We start from the raw sequence: 15,532 nt of genomic DNA on the forward strand, positions 1-15,532 counted from the left end.
TACAGAAACTTCATAGCAATCCAGAAGACCTGTGGTGGAGATTTGCTTTGTGATCAGGATGCAGGATGGTTGCGTACAGAGGGTCTCATAAAAAAAAAAAAAAAAAAAAAAAGCAGTGCAAGGGGGGGATGAGTTCAGTGGCCCCAGCTTTATATCCACGAGTTCTGTGGGCCTTGTTCCTGAAGCTGCACAGAACTGGGATAGCGAGGCCACGAGCACTGCTGGATTCCCAGAGTTCCTCCCCATCTTTCTCCCACCTGTTAGGCCAAGAGTGTTTTCAGGGGGAGGGCTTGGTTCCTGCAAGGCGTGATAGAAAAGACAGCAGAATGCACGTGCCCCCTGTGGGCAGTAATGTGCCCTGAATTGATTTATACAACAAGCTTGAAATTATTTGCCTTGGAGTCTCAATGCTTTTTCCACTGCACTCTGCCAATCTCTTACTTGGTGTTTTTCATTTCCTAGGCTGGCTCATTACTCGCAGCTCCACGATGTGCAGACCCTGGCCATGCTGTGCAGTGTGTTTGAAGCCCAGTCCAGGTTACAGGGATGCCCAAACTCCTATGGCCCCTTTCCTCAGCGTGCTTCCAACCTGGCCTCCCACAGCCGATACGTATGACAGCCATTTCTTTCCCACTTGCCTCTGAAGCCTTTGAACATATCTTCTGTAGATGACGTGATTTCTTTTTTTCCCCTCAACAGCCCAGCTTTACTTCCTCTGGTTCCTGTTCCAGCATGTCAGATCCTGGACTTGGCACTGGGGGCTGGAGCATAGGTACTGAGAGTTGGGGAGTAGGTAGAGAAGTCTGCCTTCCTTCTGGCCTAGGTCTTAGATAGCTCGTGTTGGGAAGGGCAGTGAACCAGCACTGGCTGACTGCAGATGTAGTCTGCCAGAGCAGCTTTCTGTGCCTTGCCCATAGGCTGTGCTGTGCAGCTCTTTGGCTGGAAGTTAGCATGGTTTACAGTAACCATGCTGATGGTCCCACAGGCCTGCTCCTTCTGTCTCCTGAGCTTTGCAGAAACTGCTATGAACCCTCTAGACATGCCAAGTTAGGCTCCTGGATCACAGGTTAACCCATGGCCAAGAGCTTCCACTGCTGCAGGAAGTGAAGAGAGACCAGGTTGTGTCATTTTGCTTCCAGACTGGCTGTAGTTGCTCATGCTGACTGCCTCATTGCTGATTGGTGATGTAAGCATTCCGTAGCCCTGGTACTTTGTACTGTTTGAGGCTGTTATCTCTGTGCAGTGAGGCTGCAGTCTTCAACAGACAGTGCTTCTGAAAGGGCCTTCGTGTCTTTTGTTTCACAGGATGTTTGGGGTTGGAAGGGTCCTCTGGAGGTCATGCAGTCCACCTTCCTGCTCACACGGGGTACTTAGAGCAGGTTGCTACAAACAGAGCCACCTAAAGCAGGCTGCTCAGGACCATGTCCAGGCAGCTTTTGAGTATCTCTGAGGAACTATAAAGCCTCACTGGTGCCTGGGGTTGTCCCTCCCCAGGTGCAGGACTTGGCATTTCCCCTTGTAGAACTGCATGAGGTTCCTGTTGGCCCATTTCCCCAGCCTGCTGATGCCTCTCTGAATGGCAGCATAACCTCTGGCATATTGGCTACTCCTCACAGTTTCATGTCATTATAAACTCTGCCACGTCGTACAGACCATTAATGAGGATGTAAAACAGGCCTGGACACAGTGTTGACCCCTGGGGCACAATGCTACTTACCGGCCTCAAAGTAGACTTCCTTCCACTGATCACCACCTTGTGGGCCCAGCTGCTTGTCCAGTTTTTAATCCACCTCACTGCTCATCCACCCCACGTTCCATCGGCTTGTCTGTGAGGATCATGGGGAGACAGGGTCAGAAGCCTTACTGAAGTGAAAGGAAAGCAGGCAATGTCCACTGCTCTCTAGAAAGCCAGCCGTGCGATCACAGAACGTTATCAAGTTGGTCAGACATGACCTCCGCGTGGTTAATCCATGCTGACTACTTGTGATGATTTTCTCATCCTTCACATGTCTAGAAATGGTTCCCAGGATTAAGTGCTCCATTAGCTTTGTAGGGAGTGAGGTGAGGTTGCCTGGTGTGTAGGTCCCCAGGTCATTCTTGCTTTTTTTGAAAATATTCTGAGTGATATTTGCCTTCCTCCAGTCTTCAGGCACCTCTACAGTCACCACAATCATTCAGCTGTTATTGAGTGCAGCTTTGCAATGTCGTCAGCCAGATAATTGCACAGGATCTGGGGGGAGAAAAGCAATGCTGTGCTTTCTCCTGTCAGTGGGAGAGCAGCAGCAGCAGCAACTGGGTAGGTTGGGTTTTTGGTGGCCTGAGTAGCTGTGACACTAATGACATCTCCTGCTGATCTGTGAAGGTGTCAAAAACAAGTCACTCTTAAGGGCTCTGGGGTCACAGAGTTGAAATGTGGCTTGGAGCAGCATCAGCCCTGCTGGCAGCAAAGCTGTAGCCTGTCTATGTCTTATCTTTGACATGGGAAATAGTGGGGAAATGGCTGTAAACGGAGCTGATGTTGTCTTGTAGCAGTTAGCAGTGCTGCCTGCAGGGCAGTACGTACAGAGGCCCCCTTATGTAACTGCAGCTCTGGTGATGGGAATCCTCCCTGCCCAGGAAAGAGGAACCCAGGCATTCAGGGTTAACATTCCCAAGCACACTCCAAGGAGTGCCTGAATTCTGTTTAATAGAAAGTGAGAGTCAAAAGGGATTCCTGCATTTCACATTTCTCTGCCTCCCCATCTGTCACCAGAAGCACAGGGTTGGCATTGGTTTTCCGTACCAGAGCAACGTCTGGGGGGGCCCAGAAGGCAGCGAGGTGACTGTGTTATGTGCATCTCGTGCTGGTGAGGGCTGTGCTTTCTGACCTACGCTCACAATCTCTTCTGATGCCTGCAGCAAACAAGGACGCTGAGCAGAGCTCCACTCCCTGGTGTGAGTCTTCTCCAGATGAGTTCCGCTACAGCAACCTGATGTATCCCGATCACCGGGAGCGAGAGAAGGACCAGCATGAGAAGAACAAAAGGTGGGTTGTAGTGTGGGTTGTAGGGTGCCTTGGGCCTTCAGGGTATGGCAGCCTGAGCTCTGTAGCCAGGTCTCTGCTGCTGCTTTGAAACCAGATGGGAAGTAGCAAGCCTGCTCCTACACCTTTACCTTCAGGTGATCAACTCTGTTGGGTTTTCATGCGATACGTAGGAGCTCCCTGGGGTCCTCCTGTTAGAACAAACCAGGGCAGACCAGCGGTTGCTCCGTAGCATTTCAGCAGCACATGGGGTAATCTGTTGTTCTAGTGATGTGGGCTGGTTCCCATCACTAGGAATGGGACTGCAGCCAGACTGAGAGCACAGTTTGTTTTTTCCTCAAGGCTCCTGGATCCTGCCAATACTCAGCAGTTTGATGACTTTAAGAAGTGCTACGGTGAAATCCTCTATCGCTGGGGTCTGCGAGAGAAGCGAGCTGAGGTCCTGAAGTTTGTCTCCAGTCCTCCTGATCCCCACAAAGGAATCGGTGAGTGCCTGCTTCAGTGTTCTCCAGGCAGGGTCAAGACTCCTGAAAATTGGTGACTTCCTTGTGGTATCTCCTCCATAGTGAGCAGTCAAGACATTGATATCAGTGATATCAAATGTGCTCTCTGTGATGGGAGAACAAGGCTGTTCCTGTTTGTTTCTAGCCACACTTAGATGTGAGGCAGATGAGAGCAGCAGGAAGCCTTCCTCTCTGCAGCGTGTCTCAGTCTAGAAATGACACATGTTCCATCTGACAGCTGTTTAGCCATCAGGGGAATCAGTGGGCCAGCCTGTGTCCCAGCACTCTGCCTGCCTGTCGGTGGTGATAAGTCTTTGCTCCTTTTGGAGACAAACTGAGGTCTGCGAAACACAGATTGTTGTCCCATTGTGAAGCAGGAATCCCTCCTGCTCTGATCTGAGCAAGAGCTGATGGCCCCAAGTTGCACCAAGGGAGGCTCAGGTGGGATTTTAGGAACAATTTCTTCTCCCAAAGAGCGGTGATGCGGTGGCACAGCTGCGCAAGGAAGGGGAGAGTCCCCCTCCCTGGAGGGGTCCCAGAGCTGTGGGGATGTGGCACTGAGGGATGTGGTCAGCAGGCATGGTGGGGTGGGCTGGGGTGTGACTCGGGGATCTGAGAGATCTTTCCCAACCTTAATGATTCTGTGGTTTCCCGCAGCACTAATCATCTCGCTCTCCATTTCTTCCCTCCCACCAGAGTTTGGTGTGTACTGCAGCCACTGCCGCAGCGAGGCGCGGGGCACCCAGTGTGCCATCTGCAAGGGCTTCACCTTCCAGTGTGCCATCTGCCACGTGGCTGTGCGCGGCTCCTCCAACTTCTGCCTGACGTGTGGGCACGGCGGCCACACCAGCCACATGATGGAGTGGTTTCGCACGCAGGAGGTTTGCCCCACGGGCTGCGGGTGCCACTGCCTGCTCGAGAGCACCTTCTGAACAGCGTGAGAGCACAGCACCCCGGGAATGGGATTTGGGATGGAATTCCCAAGCCACGTTGACTCAGCTCTGCAGCGTCTGGAGGAGTCGTGCAGGGAGCCAGTGCAGGGAGCCAGTGCAGGGCTTCTGGCCGTGAGCTGACCTTTCTGAGTGCTTCCAGTTCCCTGTGCTTCCCAGGTTGCTTTCAGACCGTTTGGACCAAACTCCAGTGTGTCCATTGCTGGCGATGGATGCCGCACCACCAAGCTCACACTTGTTCTGCAGAAGAAGTGTAAATACTGGCCAGTCTCTGCCAGGCTGTGGAATGGCTTCAGAGTTCCTTTGGCAAGCACTCGACTGGCAGAGCCAGACCTGCTCCGGCTGCGCAGTGTCTTTCCAGGTGCCTCTGGACAGGCCAAGGGTGAGCCGGGCAGAGCCTTCTTCACACACTTGAGGCAGAAGTAATTTGCAAGCAGCAATGAGCTCTGCAGGCTCACGAGTGGCTGTGCTCCAAGTCACTTTCTGAGCCAACAGGGTCCTTGTTTTTGAACTGCTGTTTACACTGCTGAGGTTATCCCATAAAGCAAGAGTGAAATGACATTTTTCAGCATTATATCCTAAATACTTTCTTCCCCGTGTTCCATATCAGCCCCTGGTGTGAAAAGCCCAGCCACGCAACCACAGTGACTAGGATTAGCTGCTTTCTTCCAGGAGTTTGTTGCTCTTCAGTAAGTGTCTCTGCGCTCTGCTCCGGGTGATTCAGTGCACTTTAATTTGCCTGTCCCTGCCTTGCTGGCAGCTCGTCCTCAGGGCTGGGAGAGGCAGCTGCCTTTCTGTTTGGGATCCACAGCAGGTTTCGAGGACTGTGGGTCTCCCTTCATCTGCGGGGGGCAATGCAGAAAGGCTCGGGAAGACACAAGCAGAACACTTGCTTCGTGCAGGGGGAAACTGATGAGTAATTTGTGATGGTTTCAAGGGGAAAAGGAGTTTGGAAAAGTGGTAGGGATAACAGGCAACAGGTTTGTGCCTTCCATTTGAGAATGTCCTGGATGGATCCCTCTCTTTGGGGCTCTGCCTGCTGCCTGGCCTGTGTCTGTGATAACTCAGGCCGTGGGCTCCTGCTGTGGAACAAGCAGAAGATGTCTCTTAAACATTAAAGTTATTTTTTGAAGCGTGTTCTGGCGTAGCTGTGGTCGTCGAGCCGTGAGCAGCTCTCCCTCCCTGTGCAATTCTACTGCACTTGATGTGCATCCTCTGGGCACCCCAGGGCTGCGGGTCCCACTCCCCATTCCCACACCCACTTCCTCTCCGTGTCACCCTGGAAGCAGTGTGGCCGCCCCACAGCTCCCTACGTGACAGCCATCCACCCCTGGTGCGCCTTCATTTCCATGCTCGAGAGTGCACGTCTAGGCTGGGAGGGAAGGGAGACTTGTTATTTAAAAATGACAGGCTGACAGGTCGTGGTATTTGCACGTTATTACAGATCATTACAGGCTATCTCCATAGTATCTGAATGCCTTGCAGGTGGAGGGCGGCTGATGCTTCGGCGCGCGGTGGAAAAGCTCTGGGTGTTTGTGCAACCCTGCTGAGGGAGGAGGAACTTCTTCCTGGACGCTCTCACACCCTGCAGTGAGTGCAGTGCCTGCCTTGGGAATGCTCTTGCTCAATGCGCTGTGGCTGCGAGGTGGCAGGAAGGGCTGATTCCCACTGGCCTGAGCAGGGAGCTGCCGAGGAACCCCGTCCTCACGGTGCCACATCTGTGTGTGCTGCTTCCTGTGCAGCCACATCCCCATTAACCCAGCGTCAGGGCTGCGGGGCCTCGTCCTGCACAAACACCATGGGCGCATTCCTGCATCCAGTGGGCAGGTAAACCAGTTTGGGAGCCGCCGGTGTCGGAAGTGCCCGTGGGCACGCTGGTGGCTGGAGTCCCTCCGCCTTGCCTGCATTGCAGGGTGCTGCCCGTCCCCGTGGCTCCGTGGGGCACAGGGTGCTCCGTGCTTTGGGTGCTGCACCCCAGCGTGCCCTCAGGGCTGCGGGTCGTCCGGATTCACCTCCACCCCCATCCCCGAGTGGAAACCCCCCGCCTCGCCCTGGGGCTCGGGGACCCCGAAATGAGGACAGTGGGCTCAGAGCTGCTGCTGGGCAGAAGATGTCACACGGGGGCACGGGCGCTTTGGAGCCTGCCCCGATTAAAGGCTTCGCTCAGCAGCCGGGCCTGGGGTGTTGCAGGGCAGGGGGGGCCGCGTTCCTGGGCAGGGAGCACCATGGCTGGGCTGGGCTGTGCTGCGGTGTGGGGGTTCCCCTGAGGCAGCCGCACACCCACAGGGGCAGAAGCCACAGTGGGGAGGAGAGGGTGGGGGATAATGGGAAGGAGAAGCAGGGCTGTCCGCTGTGCTTTATTTATCCCCCTTAACCTCCGCTCCTGGAGAGAGTCTGGGGGGGACTCAGTCCTGCCCTCCCAGCTGGGAGCCCATCCAGCTCGTTGCATCGGTGACAAACCTGCAAAGAGCCGGGGGATGAGGACCAGGGATGCCCACAGCCGTGGTGTCCCCCAGCATCACCCCATCCCCTCTCTCAGGTCCCCCTGTACCTCCACTGCCCCAAGGGGTCCCACCATCACTGCCGCGCCCCACATTTCTGCCATTCCTTAGAATCATAGAACCATAGAATGGCCTGGGTTGAAAAGGACCACAGTGCTCATCCAGTTCCATCCAACCCCCCGCTATGTGCAGGTCACCAACCAGCAGCCCAGGCTGCCCAGAGCCACATCCATCCTGGCCTTGAATAGCTGCAGGGATGGGGCATCCACAGCCTCCTTGGGCAACCTGTGAACAGTGCCTCACCACCCTCTTTCAGACACACGCAGGGTTAAGCTCATCCCGTAAGCACCAAGGCAGCCATTTCAGCATTTCTCCTTCAGAGATGCCGCATCACCCCCTGCCCCCCCGCCCTCCATGCCCCCCGTTCTCCCGCAACCCCGCACCTGCCGGCTGGGCGTGGCCGCCCTCCACAAGCCCCTCCCCTTTTCCACCCCCCATCCAATAGGCGCGAGGGAGGGGCGTGGCCTCCCCGCATAATGAGCGGCGCGGGCGCGCAGGTGGCGGCAGAGCGCGGCGGGGCCGGGGCCGGGCGGGGGCCATGGCGGCGCCGCGCTCCTTCAGCGCCGCGGAGGTGCGGGATCGCTGCGCGCGGGGCGAGTGCCTGGTGCGGTGCCGCCGCCGCCTGTACGACCTGAGCGCCTTCGTGCGGCTGCATCCCGGCGGCGAGCGGCTGCTGCGGAGCCGAGCGGGCACCGACGTGAGCGCCGCGTTGGATGGGCCCCCGCACCGGCACTCGGCCAACGCCCGGCGCTGGCTCGAGCAGTACTACGTGGGCGAGCTGCGGGACGAGCAGGTAGCGGGCTGCGGGCAGCGGGAGCCGTCCGGTGCTCTGGGAGCGGGGCGAGGGTGCGGAGTCCGTTGGGCGTCCCGGAGTTGGGCCGAAGAGGAGCGGGGTTTGGAGGGTGCGTTGGAGGTGTGGGGTGTGCGGGATGTCCCGGGGATGGGGGGAGCGGTGTGGGGTCTGTAGGGCGCCTCGGAGCTGGGCTGGGCTCTGTGGGATCCATATGGTGCCCTGGAAGCAGGGTAGGAAGTTTGGGATCTGTAGGATGTGCTGGGTGTGAGCTGGGATGTATGGAGTCTATAGGGTGTCCCGGGGTTGGGCTGGATGCCGTGGGGTCTGTAGGGTAGCATGGAAGTTGGATAGGAAGTATGGGATCTACTAGGGTGTGCTGGGAATGTTTGGGAAGTATGGGGTCAGTGGGGTGTGTTGGGATGGGATGAGGGGTATGGGGTCTATAGTACGTTCTAGGGTGGGGTGTGTGGGGTCCATAGGGTGTCCCAGAGTCAGGTTCGACAGTATAGGGTTGTAGGGTGTCATGGGGGTGGTGTAGGAGATATGGGGTCTGTAGGTTGCCTCAAGAGTCGGGGAGGAGGTATGGGATCCACAGGGTGTGCTGGGGGAGTGAGCTGATGTGTGTGGGGCCTATAGGGTGCCCCAGAGTTGGAGTGGACAGTGTAGGGTCTGCGGGGCACCCGGGTCCCGTGAGCGTGGGATGGAGCTGCACGGTGCCTGCAGGTGTCCGGGGTGAGCTGAGCTGTGCAGCGTCTGCAGGGCACCGTGAGAGCTGTGTCCCTGTCTATGGGGTGCCCTGTGTCCCTGCCTATGGGGCTGAGCTGCGTGGGGCGCTCAGGGCCGCGGAGGGGTTGAGACGTGAGGCAGGGTGCGTGCAGAGCACCCAGCGCCTGTGGTGCAAAGGTCCGGGGTACACCCAGGCTCCGGGGGGGTCTGCGGGCTGCGATCCGGGGGTTGGATGCCGGCACCGCAGCCGGGCCGTTGGGGTGCTGGGCGGGCTGTGGGCTGTAGGAGCGACGCCGCTGCAGCGATGTGCGTTGACCGAGCGCCCGGTGCCGCGGGGTCGGTGACCGGCAGTGCTTCCCGGCGCTGTTTGCTCTCCGGCCCCGCACAGACACAGCTTTGTTCGGCGTTCGGCTCTTCTAGTCCCAAAGCCCGGCGATGGCAGCGCCTTTGTTGGGACGCGGCCGCCACAACAAGCCTGACGGGTTCGGCCGAGCGCCGGCACCGACCGAACGGGTTCTGTGCTGCTGCACGAAGGCAAATACCAGTGCGATAACACCGGGCGCGGGGATCGCACGCTGCCTGGCACGGGATAACGCGTCCCGGGTCGCGGTGGCACCGGGGTGAGAGCAGCCCCGCTGGGGCCCGCGTGCGCCCTTGGCAATGCTCGAGTTGGTTTGGGGCGGACACGGCCCCGGTGGGGATTTGGAGGAGGTGCTGCGCCGTAGGACGTCCCGTAGGAATGCGAGTTTATTAAACGAGAGCCCGGCTTAATTATGGAGTGTGTGGGTCCGGGGCAGCCCCCAGCGGGTGGGCGGCTATCGGGGGTTGAATCACCCATCCCCATTTCCATGGCCGAACTGCGCGCACGGAGCGCAGCGGAGATGAAAGCGAGGAACGGCAATTAGCTCAGCGAGACGGCGGGGTTCAACAGCTTCGCTGGGGGGGAACCGGATCGTGTAATTAGCCGGCAATTTGGGCGATGGGGCTTTCATCAGAGCTCCGCGGGGCTGCGCGACGCTGCCGTGAGTCACCGCGCATCTCCCGGCGCCGTGTGAGCTCACCGTACGTAGGCGCTCACCTGTTGGGAGGTGTTGTAATAAAAAGGGCCCTTTTTTTTTTTTTTAATATTATCACTTTTTTTTTTTTAATCCCCATTTTATGGGCCGTGTCACCTTGCACCCGCTTCTCACCGCCCTGTGATTCACGGCCTGAAGGCGGGATGGTGACGCGGGCACCGTGGGGTGAGCACGTAGGCCGACAGGGGTCGCGGGCACGGGAGCATCGCTGGTGCTGCGCGGTGGAAATGCACCGCAGCACCACAGCCTTCCTTCGCTTCCCAGCAGAGCTGCCCGCGGCCGGGGCGAGGTGTAGGGCGGCGGCGCTCCGTGGGCGGCCGCGACTTTCCCTGCCTTACATCACGGCTCCGGCAGGACCTGTTCTCCCTGCGCCGCGTCAGAGGCAGCGGCAGCATCGCCCACGGCACAGCCCTACAGCCGCCTCCCCTCCAGCTGACGCTCGTGGGGTTCTCCATCCCGATGTTTCCCCCCACTTTGGAGACCGCGTCGACCTTCAGCTTTAGGTTTCTTGAGTCTTCCCGCTTGGTTCTGCTGCCCAGCCCGGGTGTCACCTTGTCCCACCAGCAGTGGGTCGGCCAACGTCCCCGCGTCAGCATCACGAGGGCCCCATAAAGCCCTGGCTGCCTGCCGAGGTGCTGCTGGGGCCGTGTCACCGCCACTCGTGTCCCCGTGGAGCTGTGTGGGGACTGTCCCACGTGTCCCAACTATCTGGGTAAAACCTGTGGCTGGTTAATGGGTAACCAAGGTGACGAGGCAGGGAAAAGGCACGTTGGCACCCAGGGGCACAGAGGGATGGAGGTGCCACCCCATCCCTGCTGGTGGGCAAAGCCACGCGGGGGGGATTCCTCCTCCTTCTCCATCCTTGTGCCCCCAGCCCTTGTGTGCCTCAATGTCCCAAACACCACAGTGCCCTCCAGCCGCAGCAGCAGGCTGCCACGCGTGCTTGGGGGTCCTCTGCATTCCAGAAACACGTGGATGTGGTTCATAGGGACGTGATTAGCAGGCAGTGCTGGTGGTAGGCGGGCAGTTAGACAAGACTGTCTTGGCGGTCTCTATCAACCGCAATGATCCTGTGGTTCCTCAGCACCCCCAAACCGTTGCTCTTTCTCATTGCAGAGCTGCCCCAAGGCGGAGAAGCCACTGGATGCTGCAGCCCCACGGCTGGATCCCCGCTGCAAGCCGGTGGATGTGGGCACGGTGAGGCCGAGCTCTGCCCTTCGCCCTGCACAGCGCTGCCTTTATGGCCCAGGAGTGGCCGCTCTGGGAGGCTCCTTTGTGGGCGCCGATGCCTTTCTTTGACAGCAGCTTTGCCTTTAGAAGCAGGACGTGCTGCTAAGCCACACCTCATGCTGTTTGTTTTTTTTATTATTATTATTATTTCTATTCATTTATGATTTGTTTTTTCTTTTGGCTGAGCTGTAGGGGATGTCCTGGCTGGGCAGACTGAGAGTTCAGTGTCTCAGGGTTTCTCCCTGTCCCCAAGGTGCCTTTGGATGCCTCTCACTGCACCACTTGGCTGCTGTGCCAAGTGCTCTTTGGGGAGCACCAGCCTTTATCTTTATTTGACCAACAAGACACCCTTTGTTCCCTATGAATATTTTGCCACTGATTGCCTTTAAAAGAGAATTTTTCCTTTGCGTGTGTCCCAAAAATGATGTTTTGCTCTGAAGTTCTGCTGGTGTGCAGCATCTACATCCATTCCCACGCATACTGGGGTTGTTATCCTGCTGGGTGACCACATCCATCCCTATCCAGGCTCCACAGGCAGTGGCACAGCTGCCAAAGGATGAGGGGATTCACCATCCCTGGAGGTGTCCCAGAGCCATGGGGATGTGATGACACTGAGGGACGTGGGCACGGGGGGTGGAGTGGGGTTGGACCCGGGAATCTGAGGCCTTTCCCAGCCATAATGATTCCACGAATCCCCCCAGATTGTGGGTACTACTGGGATGGGGACAAAGGGACCCCGAGGGAGCTAACAAACAGCCCTGTGCCCCCAGGACCTGGTGGACTGGCGGAAGCCCTTGCTGTGGCAGGTGGGTTACCTGGGGGAGAAGTACGACGAGTGGGTGCACCAGCCCGTGGATCGGCCCATCCGCCTCTTCCACTCGGATTTTGTTGAGGCCCTCTCCAAGACAGCGTGGTGAGCATCCTGGGGTGGGGGAGGGTGGACATGTAGATATGTGGGTCCACCCCCCTGACCCATCCCCTCTCCCCATAGGTACGTGGTGTTCCTGGTGTGGACCCCCGTGGTGCTCTACCTCAGCTGGGTCAGCTACACAGCCCTGGCGCAGGGCAACACCAGGCTTTTCTCCTCCTTCACCACAGGTACGACCCATCCCCGGCCTTCAGCGCACACCTGCATGAGCTCGGTCCGTCCCCAGTCCCCGCAGCCCCCAGCATGTCCCCTGCACGAAGCCACCCGTGCTGGCTGAGCTCGCCTCGCTCCCTGCCTGTCCGTCTGGGGGAGGATCGGGGGTTTGTTCCTAGAGAGAGCCGCTGCCCCAGAGAGCGGTGGGCACAGAGCGGGCTGCCCAGGGCAGCAGGCACAGCCCCGAGCTGCCTCCCTTCCTCCATACCCAAAACGAAGCCCTGCTGCTCACCAATGGCCACGTCCCCCTGCGCCGCCACCCACTGCCCTGACACTGGGGCTGGGTGAACAAACACGGCTCTCACACCACCGGCCTCGCACAGAGCTCGGCTTGTTCACCCAGCACCTCCCCCTGAATCCACCACTGTGCACAGCCCCGGCAGCGGGCAGCGGGCAGCTGGGTGACAGCTTTGTTGTTGGCCCCGCTGCGGGTGCCACCCTGTGCCAGCTGTCCCGCTCGGCCCAAAATCAGAGCAGGGTTTGATGTTCTGGGTTGGTTCCCTGCCTCCATCCTGGTTAGAATAAATCCATCACGCATCCTTTTGTTCCTCCCCGTTCTCTTTCCATCTCTTTTGTGTTCCCAACCGTGCTTCCTGCCTCCCCATGCAGGGTGATGGGCTGCGCACCATCTTGCTGCCCAGAGGGGGTTTTCTTCCCATTGCCACGGTGCTTGGATCTGGGGGAATTTTGCGAGGGAGGACACAGGGTTTGCTGGCACCAAAAGGAGGAGTTGGTGGAAAAATGCTCTGCGGGGGAAGGCGCTCGACAGCTGTATTCTCTGCCAAACAAAAACACAGCAGCGACTCTGTTCCGCTGTCACAAGCACTGCCTGTGTCTGTCGGGTCGTGCTGCTTGTTTGGGTGGGGAAAGCTGCTCCGTAAGGACATGCTTGCAGTCCCAGCTGGCGTCGGCTCCTACCCCAAAGAGCACAAATTAAGGGGAACCAAAGAAAAGTGGGGGGAGAGGCGAGCTTCACCAGGCTGCTGACATCAGGATGGCGATGGATAGAAGCATGTGAATCCCACCCGCCTCGCTGACTGCTGCATGTCTCATTGTGTAGAGTACTCCATCCCCGTGCACAAATACTACTTCCCCTTCATCTTCCTCCTGGGGATGTTCCTGTGGTCCCTGCTAGAGTACCTCATCCATCGCTTTGTCTTCCACATGAAGCCACCCGCTAGTAACTACTATCTCATCACCCTGCATTTCTTGCTGCACGGGCAGCACCACAAGGTGAGCGGCTGTGCTTCTGCTCCATTTGGGGTATCCTTGCCATTTGCTAATGCTGGAGGATGAGCTTGGAGCAGCTGGAGTTAAACCATGAGCCTGGCTTGCAAGACTTGGAAAGCAGTGGGCTCCCTCTAGCTTCACTGGGAGACACGTCCGTCCCCTTTGAGATGGTGCCTCGCTCAGGATGCATCTTGGGGTGGGAGGGGTCCTGGGGGCGTGCTTTGCCACAGGGCCTGGGGATGGCATTGCCTTGTGGGGTGGATGCTTCCAGCTCTCAGGGTGGCTTTGGGGTGAGCGAGGAGCTCACCGTCTCTCTCCGCTTCCAGTCCCCCTTTGACAGCTCCCGCCTGGTCTTCCCCCCGGTGCCAGCCTCGCTGGTCATCGCCTTCTTCTACGGCGTGCTGCGGCTGCTGCTGCCCGAGGTGCTGGGGCTCTCTGTCTTTGTTGGAGGGCTGTGTGGCTACGTGGTGTACGACATGATGCACTACTACCTGCACTACGGCTCGCCGAAGGAAGGCACCTACCTGTATGGGCTGAAGGCGTACCACGTCAAGCACCACTTTGAGCACCAAAAATCAGGTAGCGCCGCCTTCCCGTGCGTGTGCTGTGCCTTTCTGGCTTGGGAGTGGGCACGGAGGTTGGGAACGCTCCGTTAGGTTCAGCATGGTGCAGGGGTGTCTATGAGAGACAAAGTGCCCCTCTGTGGGAGCCCTGCTACGTGCCCATCTTGCCATCAGACAATGGAACACCGTGCCCAGCCCCTCCTTGTGGCACCGTTGACGGGTGCAGGGTGAGGCCCCGGGCTTCCCTTGCTCTGCCCCACGCCTTCCCCTTGCTCAACCTGCCCTTTGCCCGGTTTCCTAGGAGAAAGCACCCCGTCCAGATAAGCTATCATCCCAGCCGGCTCCTCTCGTTGTTCCCTCTGCTCTTCCTCCTCGCCCTTGCTTGTTGCCCTGGGGCTGGGTGACACGCCGTCAATCCTGTGGAAGGACCGCCCCGCTCTGGTGTCATCTCCAAGCTGGGTGACACTTTTGTCCTGTCCCGGCCACGTGGTGGGGTCCTGCAGAGCTTGGGGTGTAACCGCTCCCTGTCCTGGCTCTCTCTGTCCCGGTGGCACAGCTCTGGTTAGCGCTGCCCCCAGCCATCCAGCAGTGCTGAGCGCTCTCTCACCTCCCCTGTAGGCTTTGGCATCACCACCCGCTTCTGGGATCACCCCTTCCGGACGCTCATCCCCGAAGAGACCTTTGAGAAGGAGGACTGATGGCCCCAGCACTCAGCCATCTGTGCTCGGGGCTGTGCGGGGGAATACTGTGCTGCTGAGGGTCTGCACCGTCCTTCTTGTTCCTCTCCGTTGCCCGTGGGGCTGCTCCATCCCCTCGGTGCTGCCAGTGGGGCCGGGACGGGTACGGACGTGGGGAGGGGGCCGGAGGAGGCTGTTGGGGCTCCAGCTCTTCCCATTGAGGGCACTGATGAGTGGGCACCTCTGTGCCTGAAGGATGAAGTGCCGGGCGCCTCGAGCCCCCCCTCCTACACCCCACACCCCGCCCTCTCATGTGCCTCCCTGAGCCGCCCGATGCACTGCACCCACCTCCTACCCGGGGGCTCCTATCTCTTGGGTTACCTGTGGGGAGGAGGGAGACAAAATAAACAAGGGAAATAAAACCAAACCAGCTCTGCCTGCCCGTGCAGTGGGCTTTCCTTGCTCTGTGGTGCCAGGCAGGCATCTGGCAGGGCTGGCCTTGGCCCTTCTCTAACCAGCGCTCCCCATCTCCCTGCCATATTTGTTTGACTTTGCATTTGTCCTTGGCTACTTGAAACTTAAAACTCCAATGAATGGAATTGCTAAAAGATGCCTTTTTTCTTTCTCTTTTTTTTTTTTTTTTTTTTTTTGGCTGATCCTGTGATTATTATTATTATTTTTTCTAATGTTTACTGCAGATATTTAAAGGTTTGGAATGAAGCTATTATGTACAACTGTAGACATGACAATTGTAAATAAACTGTATATTTTGAAAAATAAAACCTTTCCCTGAGGGCCTGGCTCTGGGGGGGCTCTCGAGGTCACCGTCCCTTGCTGTCACCTTTCCCACCTCCCTGTGTTGACTGGAGCTGTGCCACTGAGAAAAGCAGAGCTCTGGCAGAGAGGGAGATGCTTCCCATCAGCTGTGTGACAGCCGGCCCTCTGTCACTGGAAAGGCCCCGGCGCCATTTCCCCGAAGTTGAGCAATGGGTGTCATGTGTGGTCCCCTGCTTCCGAAAATTGGCCTGCAAAGCTTCCTGCCATCCGGGTAGGGGCAGGC

General features: G+C 58.1%; 2 protein-coding genes across 5 annotated transcripts in view; both read left to right on the forward strand.

Annotated features, from left to right (window-relative positions):
* Positions 1-5,612, forward strand: part of WDR59 (WD repeat domain 59) — a 48,833-nt gene extending 43,221 nt beyond the window's left edge. For all 4 annotated transcript variants that reach the window (XM_010717911.4, XM_085235225.1, XM_085235223.1 and 1 more), the window contains 5 exons: positions 463-610; positions 700-772; positions 2,899-3,025; positions 3,365-3,507; positions 4,222-5,612. In XM_010717911.4, the coding sequence (XP_010716213.2) occupies positions 463-610; positions 700-772; positions 2,899-3,025; positions 3,365-3,507; positions 4,222-4,457 (727 nt within the window). In that variant the 3' untranslated portion in view covers positions 4,458-5,612. The remainder of the gene's footprint in view (positions 1-462; positions 611-699; positions 773-2,898; positions 3,026-3,364; positions 3,508-4,221) is intronic.
* Positions 5,613-7,505: 1,893 nt separating this feature from the next.
* FA2H (fatty acid 2-hydroxylase) lies at positions 7,506-14,635 on the forward strand. Its single transcript, XM_010718050.4, has 7 exons — positions 7,506-7,829; positions 10,748-10,828; positions 11,632-11,774; positions 11,853-11,959; positions 13,063-13,235; positions 13,559-13,811; positions 14,414-14,635. The coding sequence occupies exons 1-7, from the start codon at positions 7,575-7,577 to the stop codon at positions 14,491-14,493; spliced, it is 1,092 nt and encodes a 363-aa protein (XP_010716352.2). The 5' UTR covers positions 7,506-7,574; the 3' UTR covers positions 14,494-14,635.
* The last annotated feature ends 897 nt before the right edge of the window (positions 14,636-15,532 follow it).

The sequence above is a fragment of the Meleagris gallopavo genome, chromosome 13 (genome assembly GCF_905368555.1).
Source record: "Meleagris gallopavo chromosome 13, MGAL_WU_HG_1.1, whole genome shotgun sequence".
In the NCBI taxonomy this organism is placed as follows: domain Eukaryota; kingdom Metazoa; phylum Chordata; class Aves; order Galliformes; family Phasianidae; genus Meleagris; species Meleagris gallopavo.

Bases quoted from the DNA above. Each gene is read 5' to 3' on its own strand.
- FA2H (XM_010718050.4), top strand. From the start codon at position 7,575: ATGGCGGCGCCGCGCTCCTTCAGCGCCGCGGAGGTGCGGGATCGCTGC. The intron at 10,829-11,631 runs GTGAGGCCGAGC...CTGTGCCCCCAG, and splicing joins AGCCGGTGGATGTGGGCACG to GACCTGGTGGACTGGCGGAA. The intron at 13,236-13,558 runs GTGAGCGGCTGT...CTCCGCTTCCAG, and splicing joins TGCACGGGCAGCACCACAAG to TCCCCCTTTGACAGCTCCCG.